At 34.9% G+C, this 19,622-nt stretch overlaps 1 protein-coding gene and 1 long non-coding RNA gene across 4 annotated transcripts in view; one reads left to right on the forward strand and one right to left on the reverse strand.

Annotated features, from left to right (window-relative positions):
* Positions 1-191: 191 nt before the first annotated feature.
* Positions 192-5,119, forward strand: LOC128858956 (uncharacterized). The gene is made up of 2 exons (XR_008454076.1): positions 192-444; positions 2,796-5,119. It is a non-coding gene; the product is annotated as an uncharacterized LOC128858956 (long non-coding RNA).
* Positions 5,120-5,375: 256 nt separating this feature from the next.
* LOC128858955 (probable citrate synthase, mitochondrial) overlaps positions 5,376-19,622 on the reverse strand; it is a 33,079-nt gene continuing 18,832 nt past the window's right edge. For all 3 annotated transcript variants that reach the window (XM_054095572.1, XM_054095574.1, XM_054095573.1), the window contains exons 3-6: positions 12,150-12,299; positions 7,223-7,582; positions 6,668-7,126; positions 5,376-6,595 (exon numbers count right to left, since the gene is read on the reverse strand). In XM_054095572.1, the coding sequence (XP_053951547.1) occupies positions 6,224-6,595; positions 6,668-7,126; positions 7,223-7,582; positions 12,150-12,299 (1,341 nt within the window). In that variant the 3' untranslated portion in view covers positions 5,376-6,223. The remainder of the gene's footprint in view (positions 6,596-6,667; positions 7,127-7,222; positions 7,583-12,149; positions 12,300-19,622) is intronic.

The raw sequence follows: 19,622 nt of genomic DNA on the forward strand, positions 1-19,622 counted from the left end.
CGTGACAATCAAACGTACAAAACATTGTTGTTGGCCCAGTGTTACCACCTTTAATAAATGCGCCTTGAAAACAATCCATTTATTTGGAAATGAAAGCAATTTAATTTCTTTATCTTATTTGATTTTCAATACAGCGATTTGTGTCCTACGCAAAGCAACCCAGCTATGCTGTTCACAGTCTCACATGTAGATGTCGCTATAAGTGCATGAAAATGATAGTTAACGGAAGTAAGATTTGTCGACTCATGCAAAAAGTGTAAATGTCCAGTTTCTTCAATATTAACACTTAAATTTGATTGGAAAGGAAGAATTGTTAAATAAAAATGCTGGAAATAGATGATATTTTAATAAATAAGAAATTAATGCATGGAGTAGAAGCGTAGTGAGGCCAATACAGCTCTATATTGGTAAAGAAGAGTCATATGCGTGTAGGAACATATAAAAGTACGTTCACATATGCGGTGATTAGCAATAAATTCACAAAAACTAATATATGGCAGATTAGCGGCAAAAATGATATCAGCTGCTAAGATTGTTTTAAATGGTTTTTCTTCATATAAATTGATTTCATGGAATATTTTAGCGTTTTTGGTTTGTTTAATTATAATATTATTAACGATATGAAGTAAAGGCAAAGAGAAGCAATAGTTACTTCAATTGCGCAATGGGATGATAGTGATAGACAGTTGGAGGAAATCCGTAAACGAGGACTACTGAGATTGCAAAAATTATGGCAGCTATACGCATGTGAAATTCGACATTACATTTTAAAATAAGCAAAAACAAGCCAAAGTGACTATGAACAGACGGGGTTTTCTGTAATATGAATGCATAATTAGTAATATCTAACAAAAATTTGGCGTCCATTTTTTTTAGGTTTTACTTTGACATTTCTCCTTACATTCGAAATAAAAATTATCGATAACAAAGGGTTGTATTTAAAAAAATATGGTTATAATCTAGGATTATTTTATAATCTCATATTTCGGGAGAGATTTCGTGTGTGTAACCTCGCTCTTAAATTACGGACCGGGAGTTAACCTCGAATAAGCTATTTATATGTAAACCTTGTACAATTAGAACTACGCTGAACTTATCTTCGGTCAGGAACTGCCGCTCTAGCAACAGCCATCGAACACATTCGTAAAGTGTTTGAACTGTAACTTGTTCCATTGCAATTGTACAGAGGACAAATCTGGACCGCGACAATGAAATTCGTTATGCTACAGCAACAATTGAACTGGTGCTGATCTCGTCGCTTACTCAGCCCGACCTTTTATCGCAAGAATTTTTTCAAAAACTGTTTTTTTTTCTTTAGTCCTTTATATACCCCGAAATGTCTCGGGGACACTAAAGGACACATTTTTTGTGAAGAGGAAGATTAGGTGAAAGCAATGGAAACAACAAAATGCAAGAAATTATGTACACACAATAAACTATAACTCTATGCGTCTCCCTAATACCAGCAGTGTCTTCCAGACGGAAGTACTGGCAATTGGGGAGACCTGTAGGCTACTAATCACAGATTTCTCTTTTGATGGCAATATCGCTATTCTTTCGGATAGCCCAGCTGCAATCCAGGCACTGGATTCGGCTGCAACAACCTCTAAAGTGGTGGAACAAAGTAGGAATAGCCTTACCACCTTGAGTGAAAACCATAAAGTAACCTTAATCTGGGTTCCGGGGCACCGGAACATTGAAGGTAACGAAAAAGCAGATGAACTGGCGAGAGGATGATTTGCCATGAACAACGTTCTTGCAGAACTGGTATTCACACCATTAGGTGCAGCCAAGAATGCAATTTCGCGGATTGTAGATGGAGAGACCAGACGAAATGCAAAATTAGCAGCACGTTATGGCCCACCTACAACCTCAATCAATCGTCGACATTGATAAACTTGAATCGACGGGACGCCAACGGCAGTCATAACTGGTTTTTGGTCTGTGGGAGAACAAGCTGCCAAAATGGACATCCCTCACAACCCATACTGTCATAGTTATAAACAACCGGAGAAAAAGGAAACAAACTTCCATTTCCTCAGTGAATGTCCTGCCCTATGGCCGCAACCGAGAGTGTCGAACAACTGTGTGACTTGGACGTCAACAGCCTAATTAGGTTCCTAAACCGCACAGACTGGATATATAGTATTGCTGTAAATAACTGTTTAAAAAGTTGGCAACGAGGATGTGTCAACAAAATAGTGCCGAAGCGCTAGTTGGATTCCGGATGAATCACCACTCTAACCAACCAACCAACGCACATACACACTTTCTTGCCGCGGTGTCTTTCACATAAAAACGCAAACAAACTGCATTTGGCGGTTTCATATTCATTTTTGCTTTCACAATTTAACACACGGCACTTCGTTTTCATTAGTTTGTTTAGTTTAAATCTTACAAACTAGTTCAACCAGTACAACGAAGTCCAAAAATCCGGCTCGACAGACTATAATTAAAGGGTTTTCCAATAAGAGGTGTTATTTTGATATTCAAAGAAAAGTGCTATTTTTTAATATAAATGATCGGATGTTTATTTCATTATAAAGAGAAAGGTATGCCGTTAATAGTGGAAAATAACATCAGGCACATGACCACCATGACCACGCTTACAGGACAACATCCTTTTCATCAAATTTTCCATAACCGAATTGCAAAGTGGCTGCCGTATGTCCACGATAGCCTCACGAATTCCAAAAAAAAATTGTTAATCATCTCTCTATAGCGATAGATAACACCTGTTATTGGAAAACCCTTTACAACTTTATTTTACCAATTTTTTTTTTTACTTTTTACAGATCCATCAACATTTCAAGGAGAAATGATGCAGACCGTGGAGCAACTTTATTTTCAGTGTACTTTGGGTCACGTGCTTTTTTACATACTAATTTTTATAAAGAAAAATTAAAATAACTTTTTTTATAAAGTTTAAGTATTGATAAACAATGCATAGAATGTTTTTATATTCATTTCTATTGTTATCCCTTCTAAAATCAGTTTTTCTTTTCGCGCATTTTTGGCGCTGCTGGACGTCTGTAACCCCTCAATTCGCCTTGAATATCCTGTATTGTCCTCCAGTTTTCCAAAATAAATCAAATTTAGCCAATGAATATGGCTGCAAAATCTTTATGTATGTGCTTATACATACCCCATGATCAAAAAGTACGGGGAAGGTAATATTGACTGTTTTCTTCGATTGCTAAGGCGTAGTGCACCATTACTACCTTCTATCGGGCCAGACAGTCAACAAAGACTATTTTTTATCCGTTTTAAAGCGTTTGAGAGATGCTGTACTTCGCAAACGGCCGGAAATGAGGGCAAACAATTCTGGGATTTTGCATGGTGATAAAGTGCCATCGCACCGAGCTCCTGGATTATTTGACCAAACACCAAGTAAATACCTTCGTGCAAGCACTGTGTTCACCTGATATGGCCCCGTGGGACTTCTTTTTGTTTCCCTAGTTGAAGTTACCACTTCGTGGTAGGAGATTTCAGTCGATAGAGGAGATCAAAGAGAATGCGACGAAGGAGCTGAAGGCCATCTCTTCGTCGGCCTACCAGGGGTGCGTGGAGGGCTGGGTTAAACGTTGGCACTTGTGTGTTGCTTCAGACGGGTCGTATTTTGTAGGAGATAAAATAAATTTGCCTGAAATTTAACTCTGTTTTGTTTTATTTAAACATTGTATACATATTATCTTTTTTGTTAATTTTCAAACGATCCACTTTATTAATCAGCAATGTTTGCAACATATAAATGTCTTCATGATTATTAGTACTGTTCTACTACTACATGCAGTTATGCAACTAAATACTTTTTTCATAGTTTAGCTTAGTAAAACGCTGAGTATGTTTTTAATACATATTAAAATGTACTTATACATAGTTATTGTACGCTTAACAACACATTCGAGTGTCCTTTCATTTTTTTACGTAAAGAAGCTCAAAAAGTAGAAAGTAAAACTTCAGTTGTAGGAAAGGTGGGTAGGGTATTAGGAGAATACGTGGTAAGAGATTTATGAATCAAGCGAAAATTTAAAAATTAGTGCAAAGAGGAGTGAGGATATGGAGGAAAAAATCAAAGCAAGTTAGTTAAGAAATATTAAGGGATGAAAAAAAATTGTGGAATTTGATAAATGAAAAATGAAATGAAAAATGTAACCAATAATAACCAAAAAATGTAATCACCACTGTGATTTTTCAAAAAAAATCGATTTGTTTTTTGCTTTTTCTTAACACGTTCGCGGACGTGAATGCCACAGCATTTAAATTTTAAAGCCAAGTTTTGTTAATTAAATTTCATGTAACTCTAAGTTTTTGTAATTAATATACATTTCAAAACAATGACCACTTGATTCATTAAGTACTTTCATATAACAGTTAAAATTCGATGTTCTGACTACTCTTATAATATATGTACTCGTATAATCAGACTTTGGATATTACAACTAGTTTCAAAAATAATTGTCTGTCTATTTTTGCAGCTCCCTGAAATTTTTAGTGTCCGCGAACGTGTTAAAGTAGATATATTCAAAAATATGTAACAAAAATGTTAACTTAAAATCTCGAAGTTATACCCAATACAACAAGTGCAGGTAGTGAGTTACAACGGCCAATGAAAGCTTTAAACGCGTTTTTCTCAAACCGACTTTACTGAACAGGGTGGCCTCGATCTCTCGAAGAACCGATGGTTTTTTTTTTTAATTTTTGTACATGTATTGGCAACAGTCGTACATAGCCGTTTTTAATAATTCCAAAAATTTATATTTTTTCAAGTCTTTTGAAAACAAAAAAAGGGTAGAAGCACAAACTCTTTTTTCAAACCTGCATCATTTTCTCAAAAAAAAAAAAAAAAAATAATAATAATAAATAAAAAAAACCGCCACGTACGACGATAGCCATTGATTTATAGAGTAAGAACTCTTTTGGTTTTTTGCTTTCAGAAGTTTTTTCACCGCTGCGTCGTGGCCACCAGGGTGCATCAGTTTTTTCTGATGTCATTGCATTAATATTAATAACAATTGTAATTTCTATATTTTTTAATACAAATTTGTGTCAGTATAGTTGAATATATGTTAAATAAATTATAATTTGTCCGATCCTCAAATAAGCATCTCTAATTTAATTTTCACGCGTTCACAGTGGTGTTCCCCCTTAAGTGAATAATTTGTCATTAATTTTGTCGTATCAGAGTTTATACTTTGTTTTTAATTTCCCAAGCTTAATAATCTTTGTGTTCTTAATCATTTCCACCATCAGGCTTTCTATTATTTGTATAATACATTTTTCTTTCGCTTACTCCACCGCATTTCATTTAAATACCAACTGCGAAACAACATCAATAAATCCAAATTCTTTTTTTTTTTGATATATTTTTTTGGTTTTTCTTTATTGTATGTAGATTTTTCACTTATCCTCGAATACAATTATTTATTTTATTTCATTGAATTTCCACAACTCAAAAAGTAATAATGCCGTTTCACAAGATTTTGTATGTCTGTATGTTATACACGTCACAATATATGTAGTATATATATGCTATGTAGGTATATACATATATATGTATATATAACTAATGCGTCTCTTCTTATTCAGGTGAAATTTTCGGTATTGGTAGTGCACTTATTTAGAAGATTTTAATTTAAAAGTTTCTTTTTTTTATTTTAAAGTAAATTAATATCATACTTTTTAATTGAGCTGTAGCTCGAAAAACATTTCATTAAAACAAATTCACGTTGTTTACATTTCGTAAATCGGGCATTTTCTCAGCTGTTGTTTTGCTAGTTGCTTCTAATCGTTTTGTGTTTAATTATAATTTTTATACAGTTGTTGTTGCTCCCACGCACGCTTTACGCTTAAAAGTAATAATAATTAAGTTAAAATTAAAAGCGTTTCAAGTTATCTAGTTTTCTTTTTGTTGTTGAAAGTTATTTCTCTGCTATTTGGGGTTGCTTGAAATGGGCAATTTATTGTTTGCTGTTGTTGATCGTGAATAGCAATAAATATTGGATTGCATAACTATTTTTATTTCCTTTCCATTTGTTCATCATTTACTAAATTTGCTGTTTTGCTATTTTCTTTTGGGTTGTGTGTTTGTTCTTCAATAAAACTATTTCGCGATTTAGGTTTAGTTTTTGGTTGTTTCCACATTTTTACTTCAACTTCTCCTCTCCACTTGCCTACTCAACTTCAGATCATCCCTACTGCTTCTGCACAACACTGCCCATTTTTACTTCTGTACCATTTTCATCAACATATCGGTCGACAAGGATTTCGGTCTCTCGATGGGCAGACCCAACGCACGATCCCAGATCAATGAAGCCAACACGCCGAGTGCGCGTGAAACGCCGAACAACACGGTGTAGTAGTTCATCTCCTTCATGCCGTAGTATTGGAGCAGCACACCAGAGTGAGCATCCACATTGGGCCAGGGGTTCTTGACCTTGCCGGTTTCGGTTAGGATTGGTGGCACGATTTTGTAGATCTTCGACACCAGTTGGAAGAGATCATCGTCGGGCAGGTGCTTGAGCGCGAACTCGCGTTGGCAGGTGTAGCGTGGATCAGTTTTGCGGAGCACAGCATGGCCGTAGCCGGGCACAACCTAAAAATAAAAGTAAATTACGAAAATAGTAAATATGAGCATAATTTCCAAGTTTCCTGTTAATTTCCTTACCTGTCCTGATTTCAATGTCTTCCAGACGTAGTCCTTCAATTGATCCTCTGATGGGTTGGCGCCCAATTCCTTTTGCAATTTGCGCAGCCACACCAACACTTCCTGATTGGCCAAACCGTGCAATGGACCAGCCAAACCATTCATGCCGGCGGCGAACGACAAGTAGGGATCGCTCAATGCGGAGCCAACCAAGTGCACAGTGTGTGCAGAAACATTGCCACCCTCGTGATCACTGTGAATGGTCAGGTAGAGACGCATCAACTCGGTGAATTTGGGGTTGTCATAGCCCAACATCTTGACGAAGTTGGCCGACCAATCTTGGCTGGAGTCAACCGATTTGGAACCTTTGCCTCCACGGTAAGTATTGCAGTAGATGGTCGCGGCGACTACGGGCAGTTTGGCAATCAAGTCCATGCTGTCCTCGTACACATATTCCCAGTACTTGCTCTTGTGAACTCCCTGCAGCGAAACGCATCGGAAAGATGTGAGCTCATACATATGTACATATGTCTACAAAACAAAAATTCTTATGCAACTCATGTAAACTCTTCTTACCTCTGAATAAGCCTTGGCGTATTTGCTGTCATGATTCAGTGCGGTGACGGCGCACGCTAATTGCGACATTGGATGCAAAGTGGTGGGCATGTTGTTCAACATGGTGACAACGTGTTGTGGCAGTGCAGCGCGTTCGGCCCATTCCTTGGACAGTTGTTTCACTTGTCCTTTGGTTGGCACTTCGCCAGTAAGCAACAACCAGAAGAGACCTTCAGGTAATGGTTCATCACCGCCTTCGGCCTTGGGCAGTACCTTTTGGCATTCGGGAATGGAGAGACCACGGAAACGGATACCTTCATCGGCGTCCAATACAGAGGTTTCGCAAACGAGACCCTTGATGCCACGCATACCACCATACATCTGAGGGAATGAGGGAATAGAAAAGGTAAACATTGAAAATTGATTGAGAGTCTACGAATTTTTGCTAGTATTACAAAAACTAATGGATGGTTCGATGGCAATATGAAGTACATAAATGGCGATATATAAAATTTACGAAATACGAGAGGATATAGTAATTATGGTAATTATAACATGGTAATGCTTTAAGAAGTTAAAATATTAGTCTGGGGAAAAAGAAATCCATTATTTTTACGTCAAATTTTTCTGCAGCAGGTTTAATAATGCAGGTTTAATAATGTTTTATGGTCGATTTTTGGCTCCTGGGCGAAAGAATTGTTTTAATGTGAAATGTCACCTTGACAACGAGCATAAACTTTCAAATGTTTGATCGATACTTTACGGTATAGCGATCACTACAGCCATCTACCGAGAAAATAATGGATTTCTTTTTCTAAATTACAGCTTCAAATTTTATTATTTGTTGATATTTCAATAGCTAATTTTTTCAGATATTCACATTTTCCAAGCATCTTTGTGAAGAATGCGTTTTCATCTGATAAAATTGAAGAAATAAAAAGAAAAAAATGTAAAGCAGTTTATTTAAATAAGAACCTTATCAGACCCGAGATCAAAACATTTACGTTCATAAGGGTGGATAACTCCCTGCATAAAAAATAGTCCTACGGAAATAGAAAACTTATTATATTTTAAAACTTCTGCCAAAATATTTCGGAATAAAGTTAAGATTTAAGTTGGACCGATTGCGTTGATATGATTTTTTCAAAATTCCAAAACAGCTTTTCACGCTTAAACTCTACTGAAATGTGTTTAAGAAATATATTCCAACATTTATTTTAGTTATAAAACACTCGATTTCTTGAGGTATTTTAAATCTGTCCAGCTCACATAAATCTTAATATTTTTTCGAAATAATTTGGCTGAAATATCTCAAAAAAAAAAACAAAAAAAGATCAAAACGTCATGCGGACTGTGTGCCACTTGCTTGTGGGCTTACTACTAATTTTATAATGATTATCGGGTGGGGTATGCCAACTACAAATTCAAGAGGTAGAAGGGTTCTAGATATGGCGGCAAGGCTCAGACTAACGATCATTAACACAGGAGCAGTAACCGCATTTAGAAGACCCGGTTGCGAAGAAAAAAGCACCAGAATTCACGCTCGTACCTGATCGCATTGCTGGACTAGTGCAGACATGGAAGGTCTTCGAAGACTTCACAGGCAGCGACCAACAATACATTTTTTTCAGAGTAGAACATAAGGGAACACCCGGTGCGAACATAAGGAAAAGTAGTATCCGTAAGTAAAATGTATCAAAACTCAAAGTGCTAATAGCCACCGTTGATGCACATTCTCGGGTAGACACAACCCTTAAAGCGCCACGGAAGTATTGAGAGCAGATGCATTAAAAAAGCCTGTAATAAAGCGATGTTGACTGTGGCAGAGAGAAATCACAAAATCTCCCGCAAAAATACGACCACAAGTCTTGCTAGACATGTCTGGTACGCCTGTCTAAGGAGCGGCATTTTTCCAGAAATCTGGAAAAAGCAACAGCTTCTGCTAATACGCATGCAACCCGAACCTGCCATCAGGAATTACTTGCGAGGCGGCAAGCTCTTCTACCAAACCCCTGAGAGTTCTGCATAAACGTCACATGCGGAGCGGCACAAGTATGAATTCTTGGTGCCGACTTGTAGAACATCTGCTACGACGCGATGCACCTTTCTAAGCGGATACGCGGATGATATCGCCGGAATCAGCACAGCTTGAAACCTTGAAGAAGCTCGTTGAAGTACGTCTAAATATAGTTTCTTTGTGTTTAGGATTCCATACTCGTACATATGTACGTATACAGATGGTGGACCAGTTTTCGTATGCATATGAAATATTTCGTGACTTTTTTTCAGTTAGCTCTTGACCCTTTGACCTTAGCGCGTTACGCTAAAAGCTCATTTCATTTCAGTGTGGTACTTCTGATACGTTTAAGTCGATATGTGGAATTTATTGACTACATATGTATGTATGCATATAATGTTATATATTCAAAGGCACTCGACTAGACCACACCCACGTTGCTTTTCCTTAAAGCAGCAACATTTGCGTGACGAATTGGCATGATCTTTACTCAAATGGTTTGATGCATTCTTTTGCTGTTTTTTATTCAACTTGAAAGCATTTTATTTATAGTTTTTCTAAACTGTTTTTATACAAGAGGTGATTCTCTTCTACACATGCATGCCATATATTACATAATACGGTATGTATGTGTGTGTGCGTATGTGCATATATCGGCATTTAAATGGCCAAATGCCAGCATATAAATAATATGTAATTTTTGTATCTGCATAGCATTTTGTGGCTGCTAATTCGTAAGACATGCAACCAGGTATATATTTATTTTTGATTGCATAACAGATTTCTTCGTGGTATAGAGATTTTTTCATATCTCACATTTTTATGGGCAATAGGAATATGGCGAAGTTTATGATATTTTTTTGTTGCATCATAAATATATAATTATTTATGAGGCAGTAGCAGTTTTATGATTATAAATAAACGTTTACCATTTTATGTGCGCAATTATCGAAAAATGAACTGTCATTATCAGCAGAAAATTTAATGCAGCCAATATAGTTTTGATGAAATCACATTGGTATACATGTTCACATTTAAAAACATTAAAACCATGAAGTAGAAAATGTTATTTTCACATACTGTTTCAAGTTCTTTTAATTTAATACTTTATTTCTTTTTTTTGTACTAATTTTTAATTTGCCACATTAAATTTTATTCCAATTAAAATTTTTTTATTTAATTTAATTTATTATTTAATTTAATTTTTTCATTTCATAATTTTTTTTTTCATTTAATTTTTTATTTAATTTAATTTTTTATTACATTCCTTTTTTTATTTAATTTAAGTTTTTATTTAATTTAATTTTTTATTTAAGTAAATTGTTTAATTTAATTTAATTTTTTATTTCATTAAATTTTTTATTCAATTTAGTTTTTGTATTTAATTTAATTTTTTATTTCAATACATTTTTTATTTAATTTAAGTTTTTATTTCCATAAATTTCTATTTAATTTACTTTTTTATTTCATAAATTTTTTAAGTTTTTATTTAATTTAATTTTCTATTTCATTAACCTTTTTTATTTAATATAATCTTTTATTTAATTTAATTTGTTTTTACATAACATTTTTTATTTCATTAAATTTTCTTATTTAACTTAGTTTTTTATTCCATTCAACTTTTGATCTAATTTAATTTTTCATTTCATTAAAATTCTATTTAATTCAATTTTTTATTTCAATACGTTTTTTATTTAATTTAGTTTCTTATTTCATAAATTTTTTATTAAATTTAATTTTTTATTTCTTAAAATTCTTTTTTCAATAAATTTTTTTATTTAATTTAATTTTTAATTTCATTAAATTGTTTTATTTAATTTAATTTAATATTTAATTTCATTTTTTATTTCATTAAATTTTTTGTTTAATTAAATTTTTTGTTTCATGAAATTTTTATTTCAATAAATTTTTTATTTCATTACATTTTTTATTCAATTAAATTTTTTATTTCATTATATTTTTTATTTAATTCAAGTTTTTATTTAATTTAATTTTGCATTTCATGAAATTTTTTAAATTAAATTTTTTATTTCATTTAATTTTTTATTTCATTATATTTTTTATTTCATTAAATTTCTTATTAAATTTAATTTTTTATTCCATTAAATGTTTTATTTAATTTGATTTTTTCAATTCATAAAACTCTTTTTTCATTAAATTTTTTATTTCATTTAATTTTTTACTTCATTAAATTGTTTTATTTAATTTATTTTTTATTTAATTTAATTTTTCATTTCATTAAATTCTTTAATAAATTTAATTTTTTATTTCATTAAATTTTGTATTTAATTTAATTTTTTATTTCATTTTATTTTTTATTTAATTTAAGTTTTAATTTAATTAAATTTTTTATTTAACTTAATTTTTCATTTCATTAAATTTCTATGTTATTTAACTTTTGATTTCATTAAATTTCTATTTTATTTAACTTTTTGTTTCATTGCATTTTTTATTTAATTTTGTTTTTGTATTTAATAATTTTTTTTATTTGAGTACATTTTTTATTTAATCAATCTTTTTTTTAATTTAAATTTTTATTTAATTTAATTTTTCGTTTCATTGCATTTTTTATTTAATTTAATTTTTTTTCATAAAATTTTTTGTTTAAATTAATTTTTTCATTACATTAAATTTTTTGTTTCATAAAACGTTTTATTCAATTTAATTTTTTACCTAATTCAATTTTTTATTTAATCATTTCAATACATTTTTTATTTAATTAAATTTTTTATTTAATTTAATGTTTTATTTCATAAAACCTTTTATTTAATTTAATTTTTGATTTAATTTATTTTTTCATTTCATTAAATTTTTTATTTAATTTAATTTTTATATAATTCATATTTGTCCAATTTCCCTATAGCGCCATCTGATTTATGTATTTTTTATGTCCTCTCGCTCACGTAAATTTCTCTCTTCTTTCTCACTTACCATATCGATGGTGGTTTCACCCATTTTGGTGGCACCATATTGCTTCCTGAAATTCTTTACACGCTCCTGTTCAGCTGGAATTTTAGCAGCGAGCACATCACGCAAGCTCGAATCGGCCGAGATGAAGCGAACCAGAAGGCCATTCAATTTCTGTAAAAACAAAAATAAATAATAATTACAAACTATTGCACTCACAAAAATTAGCACGTAAATATCCACAATTAATTACTATTAATACCCTGTTTTTCACTATGCAACAAGAGCATCAAAAAAATCAACTGGGAAAATAATCAAATTACATACATCGTTTTTTACTTTGCTTGCTTCAACATATTTTACAAGCTATCAGTGAGAAGTAGCTAATCGCTTCGATTTGCTTAATATATATATGTATTCGTACGTACATATGTACATAATTTCAAGGGTCAAGCCACCGAGCAAATTGTTGGCTTACGCAGTGCGATTAACGTTATCGCTCTTGCAGTGCAGCATCTTAGGGGAATGACAAAATCAACACTCAGGCGCTATTGCATTACGTGATTGTCATTGAATTGTACCCAACGTAGTTGCCTCCAACTACAACCCCTACCGCGCATGCCCTGCCCAGCCGTCTTGACGGTTTAAGCGCCATAGTAAGCGTCAAAAAACACGTCTAGCGACCATAAAATTGTACAACTGATAAGCCGCTAGCAGCTCGGTGATAATGGAAAATATTTAAGCGCAAAATGAGTTGGACGGACACGCTAGATGGGATGATTACCTGCATGATTTCATATATACCTTATATGTATGTATATGGATGTGTAAGTAATTGTTTTTTTTTTTAGAATTTAATGACGTTGTGTGTGTTCAAGAACATTCCGTGCGACAAATTCAATGTCAATAATTTCACATTACTGATTGCGAAAACAAAAACCAAAAAGAAACAAAAAAAAAACATTTTGAGTTGCAAATTGAGCTCGCGTGATTAATTGCGAATTATAGGCGAGCAAAAAAGTCCACAAATTTGAAACTGGGAATTAATTTTATTACGTTTTTAATAACTTAGACCCAATAATGAGAGAGCGGGCATAATTATAGTACACACACACATAGAAAGCATGTAAGTGTGCGCAATTTGCGTAGGGTTCAAAATGAAGAAAATTATTAAAGAAAAAATACATGGCCACATTTATACATACATGCATACATACATACATACATCTGGAAGTTGTGCTTCAACAACGTCGTTATGCCATTCAGAGCAGATGGTGAGACGGAGAATGCATTTTTTATGCCTACCTCGAAAAAGTCGTCCTAATCTGTAAGAGCAGCTTTGAATTAGTGAGTTTAAGCACATTTTACGGAGTTTTGTTCAGAAACCAAGTTTGGTTTTTTTACATTTTTCTAAGGGCTATTACTTCCTTCATATTGCGCCAAAATTTTAACCCATTCAGATGAAAACTTACGGAGATGTAGAACTTCAACTGCAAGCATTTATTAAGGGCAACTTTGAATTAGTGAGACTTTAAACATATTTTACGGAGTTTTGTTCCGAAACTGAGCTTATTTTTTTTCATTTTTCTAAGGGCTAACACTTCCTTAAATTTTTTTTAAATTTCTCTTAAAAACTGTTGCTGAAAATTACGCACAAAATGCATCAGCACTGTTGGTCAGGTGATGGGTTAATTTTTTTGTAGCGCGCATCTACTTGTATATGTAAATGCGCACATGCACACACACATACGTATTTATACTGCAAGCAGACAGCGGAAAAACCCACAAACTGGTATATTTAAGTTTAATAATCCGTTGATAACTCATTAGTCGCACAACACCAAGGGAAGTAATAGGGAATCCCAACTAATAAAACATCGATTGCTGTGTTCGTTAACACTCGTTTACAAAGTTTTTTTTTTAATGCAAACACAAATATTTTAATACAGGCAGTTGATCATTTTCGAGAATTAATTGAATGTTTACCAAACTTTCGATTGAGTCAGGCGACAATTGAGTCAGAGTGCACTTAAGTGCTCGTGCCACGTTACTAAGCGCACATCTTCGCTGCTCTAACTACATCGTTTCTTTTCTTTTTTTACAAAAAAACCTTCACAAAACTATACACGAGCCGAATTTAAACATCTACAGCATGTGGGCGTTGTGCAGATAATGTAATCAGCGCAAGTTCATTGAATATTCAAAATACGTATGAGTATACGAGTACATACATACATACCTACCTACACTAGGCGTGAGGTGAAGCGCAAGCGGAAAAAAATCGCTAAGCGGGGGAAATAAATTTCCGTGCGCTGGCTTTGGCGGCAAAGATCGCCTACCAGCACATGGCTCGTTAGGGTGAATACACAAAGCTTAGGAGAGAAAAAGCAATTGATGGCGAGAGAGTGCCAGTGGGCGATGACGGCATCACACAAAACGTTGACTGGATCGTTAACTTTTAGCCGACAGACAATTTGTAAATGCTGATAGTGTTTTAATTTAAATTTGTCACGCGTGAAGATGCACGTAGCTACAGAAGTACGTATTCGCGTATGCTTGTGAGTTCGCTGTGTTTGCTGTCATTTGTTGTCTGTCGCCAAGCGATAGTGGGTCAACAAATTCGATTAACTGTTGAACTTGCACATACCAATACTACATACGAGTACGTCGGCGCGATCGACCCTGGCCGTGAATGCAATGCGCTGGAAACTTACTTACATATGCATACATATACAGGTATACTCACACATGGAATATTTCGTGCATGCACACATACCCATACATATTCAATGTATTTCAGCTTTTTTCATTTATTTTTTTTTTATTTAAGCGATATGCGTTTCGAAACTGGTTCTGTTGGCGCGTGCCGCAAATATGCGCGCGTCTAGCAGCATAAGAATAAAAAAAAAAATATTCTAAATGTGCTACAGTAAAATTCGGTTAGCTGCCACCTACCCGTTAAAGTAGGCACACAGTTCCATCATTCTCAGGAAATCTCTTAAAAAATTTGATTTTTATGTTTTAATATTTTTATTTTTTAGATGCTCACTTAAGTGCATTAACCACTTAAGTGCATTACTCGCATAACTGATGTGGTAATTTTGTGCTTCCATTTAATTTAACTTTCATTTTGCTTCCTTTTTGAAATTTCTTTTTAATTTTCTGTTTTAAATTATGCTCATAAGTGTTGCTCACTTAACTGCTCTGATTTTTAGGTTTGTTCTTATTTGTTCTGAAATAATTAATTTTTAAAGAATATAAATTTGAGTCGCTTTAGAGAAAATATTAGCTAGTAGGATATCAAAATGGCATCTTTTGTGCTAATTGAGTCTCGGCTGTGTCACCTAGACAACACCTCCACCACCCCGAACCTCTTCACGTGCCATTTAGGTATTTAAGCATAGTAAATAATTTATACCCAAATCCCCTAAGCGCCTCAAAAAGCTTAAATGTTTGTGCAATTTACTTAAGCGAAGCTCTACTGTACATGTCCATTGAAATGTCACTCTCCTTGCTTATCTTCCCGCCATACCATTTCACACTGTATTAATCAATTTTTTTTATTAACTGCATCGTTAGCTCATGAAAAGTACCGTAAATAGTACAATTAACACTATTTTCCCATAAAAAACCGGTTTAACCTTGTTTTTTTTTTTATTTATTTAATTTTTTTAAGTCAACAAGCACCTGAATGCATTAAGAAAATAAGCAAATGCAAAGTTTGTAAACTTCGTACCCGATTACGACTAAGCACAGCTTACACACGTGAACTTGAACTTTTGGGATACGACGCTTCGAGTGCAGTTGAAATAATCGGAAATGAGTGCTGTCCATACTAAAAGCAGTCTACAGCATTTGAAAGCGTGAAAGAAATAAACAACTCGCATGCAATTGAATATAGACGATTTTTACAACCGTTAGCGCTGATCACTTTGATCAAGTATGTGTGTTTGTTTGTATGCCTTGAAATGCGCGTGTAGAAGTCGTGAGTATAAACAGGCATTGCATGTGGCGTCATTTCAATTCGTATTATGAAAGTCTGAGGCGATTAATTTTGATATTTTACTTTTGTGTATTAACATTGAATAGAATGATTGACAAATTGAACATGCGATTTTAATTTTAATTTACATGTAGTTACATATACGAGCACACATGAAAGGCACACAGAGAAATGAAAGGCGGCGAGTGGCGAGATTAATACTCGTGCATATTTTTAAACTGTGATTAAATTGGTATGAATGCCATCTTGTTCATCTAATAATAACACATCCTCAGTTACTGCTTTGGAAATTGAAATCCGGAAACGAGCAGCGTTTTTCAAGCAGAGGTCTTCGTGATCCTGCAAGCATGCAGAATGCTTCGGGATCGCTGTTGAGAGCGAGACATTAATATGCTTTCCGATAGTCAGAATGCGATCAAGGCCCCGTGGTCGCCGTATTGCAGCTCTCTTCTGGTGAACTACTGTAAGGAGGAACTCAAACGTCTCGAACGTGCAGGAAACATTTCCGTTGTTAAAGAGAAACTACACAATTTCTTTCGAAAAAACCGCGCAAGACGTGTGCTATTTCGAAAACACTATGGCCTCAATACGATATAAACAGAGCGCTTAAGGTGACAGGAATACCCCGCCATTTAATTTCCAAACTCATTGCGGTGTTCACTGGTCACTAGGTGATCGGTACTCATGCGAAGAAGCTTGGACAACCGTACAACCCCTATTGCAGAAGGTGTGGGGATCCTGCAGAGAGAGAGACTGTTGAACCTGTTTTTTTACAGGTAGTGGTCCACATTATGGTATCAAAACGGCACGTAAGTGCTGCTTGTGGTGTACCTGGGGTACTCTTGCCATCTAACCTACCTACCTACCTTACTTTCTTTGAGTACAGACGAGATGTGCTTTACTTTGAGTTTATAGCGAGCAATTATTGAACCAGATAACGCAAAGAGTTTCACTTATTTAATATACTTAAAAGTTGTATTAGGAAGGGAGTTTTTCCAGAGGAGGAAAGCTTCAAATTGGCAACACTGCTTTCTGTGGTTCCATTTGATTAAACTTACAATAATAATTGACAAGCCGTTGCTGAAACATCACTTCGAATTCAGTCACGCTTTATGGTCTAGAGTTATTTTGTGGCCTCCTCTCTTATTTAGTAAGTAGAGGAGCGACAAAGAAGATCATAGCGCGACTACCAGCACTGGTGCATGAGCGACACCAGCACCCGGATATTTAAAAAAAATACTAACCTATCTGTAACAATAAACGAGCGAGTGAAGGCGGCAAATAAAGCTTTCTTTGCTCACTTAAAGCTATCCAAATGTCGATTACTATCAAGAGCTCAAAATATGAAAATATATAAAGCGCTAGTGAGACCCAAACTGGCATACAGCAGCGAGTTATGGGGACTTAAAGCAACAGACACCGTCAAAATACTGAGTTTTGAAAGAAAGGCACTACGAAAAATATTTGGTCTCTTGCGTCGGGATGACGGAGCATATCGAATCAGGTATAATCATAGTGAAAAGATTTTAAAGGTGAGCTCTCTAACAGATCGCTATTCGGTCTGAGTGAATTTGATAAAATCAGCTGAGCGGCTGTCTCACTTGGGGTGTATTTACAAAAAAAACTGAGGTTGTGTTGGTGATATACGAAAAAATCAGCCAATGACACTTCGTTGTCGTCTGAACAACGGCTGATTGGACGAGTGGATGAATATGTGTGAAATGGTCGTGCAGAGTTCGGCTGCCGAATCCCCAAGTGAGATGGCAGCCAAAGTTCTCTTCACAATTTCCTTTTTCACCATAGTTAAAGAGCAAACCTGGTAATCTATCATCCTTGAGATATGATGACGAGATTGTTCCATTGATACGTTATGAAAATGCGATAAGTTTCATTAAAAGCCAAAGAATAAAATGGTTATGGCCGAGATGCCAGTGTGGCGTTCCACAGACTACTGATTGGATCGAAGTGGAATGTCGAATAAACCATATTTTATGGGCTTAAAAGACATTTTCGCGTGTTTTATTTCCATTTAAGGCAAAGAAGTTTGCGAGACGGTGCCACGCAAGTGAATCTGTGTTAACCGAGCGACCCGGATTTGTATAAAGGAAAGAACTGACATTCCAAGTACATTTTTCTTCAATTTTTTGGAAGTGTTTATCCAGTTCCAGCGGCAAGCACATGGCCCGGAAAGTATAAGAGCAATCACACCTGCCAGAAGTTTTCACGTGCTCCTTTCTTTTTCGCATAAACTGCACCCGTTATTCTGGACCAAACCCATTTCAGCTGCGTGGTATGGAGTGCGACAATGTGATAAAATAAAGTTGGTTGTTTTCGTGTTGCAAGTTCATAGCAATTTTTTGGCGATCCTGTGGGAGATCGAGGCTTCCCATATAGACAGTACCTTTTTGGTAACTCTTAAGTTAAACCGTTGCCGTCTGTTCCTCTCCATCTACTACTACGAAGTTCGAAGCGGCGTTCGTCAGTGATATATTCTATCACCCGTGTTATTCCTCTTAGTAATAGGAGAGACCCTCGAAACAGCCTTAGGCCCTCTTCACAACTGCGGTCTTTAATGGACGACGACTAGCACGCTACAACTCTTAAGGAAATGTGTTACGCGCTTCGTAGGGAATCTACGTCTGCCGGTCTTAAAATCAATTATCACAAGACGAAGGTTATGAGTCTGGCAAATAAAATGAGTGGGTGTATGGAGATAGGTAAGCCTATCTAGAGAAGAATTTTTTTTTACGTCTGCAGCAAAGTTGCCACGAACGAAAAAGCAAACATGGAGCCGATAGACATTTTGGATTAGAAGCCTGAAATGGAAGTGGATTGGTCACACTTTACGTAAAGAAGACGGTAATATAGCGAAGAAGGCAGTAGAATGAAGCCCACTCACAGCGAGAGGAAGAGCAACTGACAGCCCAATGGAAACCTGAATAAGAACTGGATCGTGAGAAGTCTCAACTCGGGCTAAGCTGGAAGCAAGTGAAGGCGTTATCCAGTAAACGGAGGAGATGGTGTGTAGGTGTTGTTAGTGCCTCTTGCCCCGCTGGGGATTCAAGGAAACAATTACTATAAAGATGACTAGGCAAATAATGGAAGGACAAGCTGATTTTCGCATACAAAATTTACTCTAAAAGCATAGCTTCTTCGTCATGATTTCAAGAGTGGAAGCTTCTCTGATTGGGCTTTGCTAATGTGTTGTTACAGCCCTATTGAAAACCACTAAAAATTCGAAAATTCGTAAAATATGAAGAAATCTACAACTACTTAAATTTATATTGAGCTGCCGCCGATAAGGGCAAGACAAAGCTCAGAAACATGAAAACTAACATCAGTCAAACATTCCTACAATACTATGACTGATACCCACAATGCAGCAAATATACCAGAGTACAAAAAATTGCATAAATACTCGTGTATAGAGTTCATTTTTGCCGCATCAGACACCTTCAATCAACACAAATTGTTGCCGCGAAAAAATCCGCAAA

The sequence above is a fragment of the Anastrepha ludens genome, chromosome 3 (genome assembly GCF_028408465.1).
Source record: "Anastrepha ludens isolate Willacy chromosome 3, idAnaLude1.1, whole genome shotgun sequence".
In the NCBI taxonomy this organism is placed as follows: domain Eukaryota; kingdom Metazoa; phylum Arthropoda; class Insecta; order Diptera; family Tephritidae; genus Anastrepha; species Anastrepha ludens.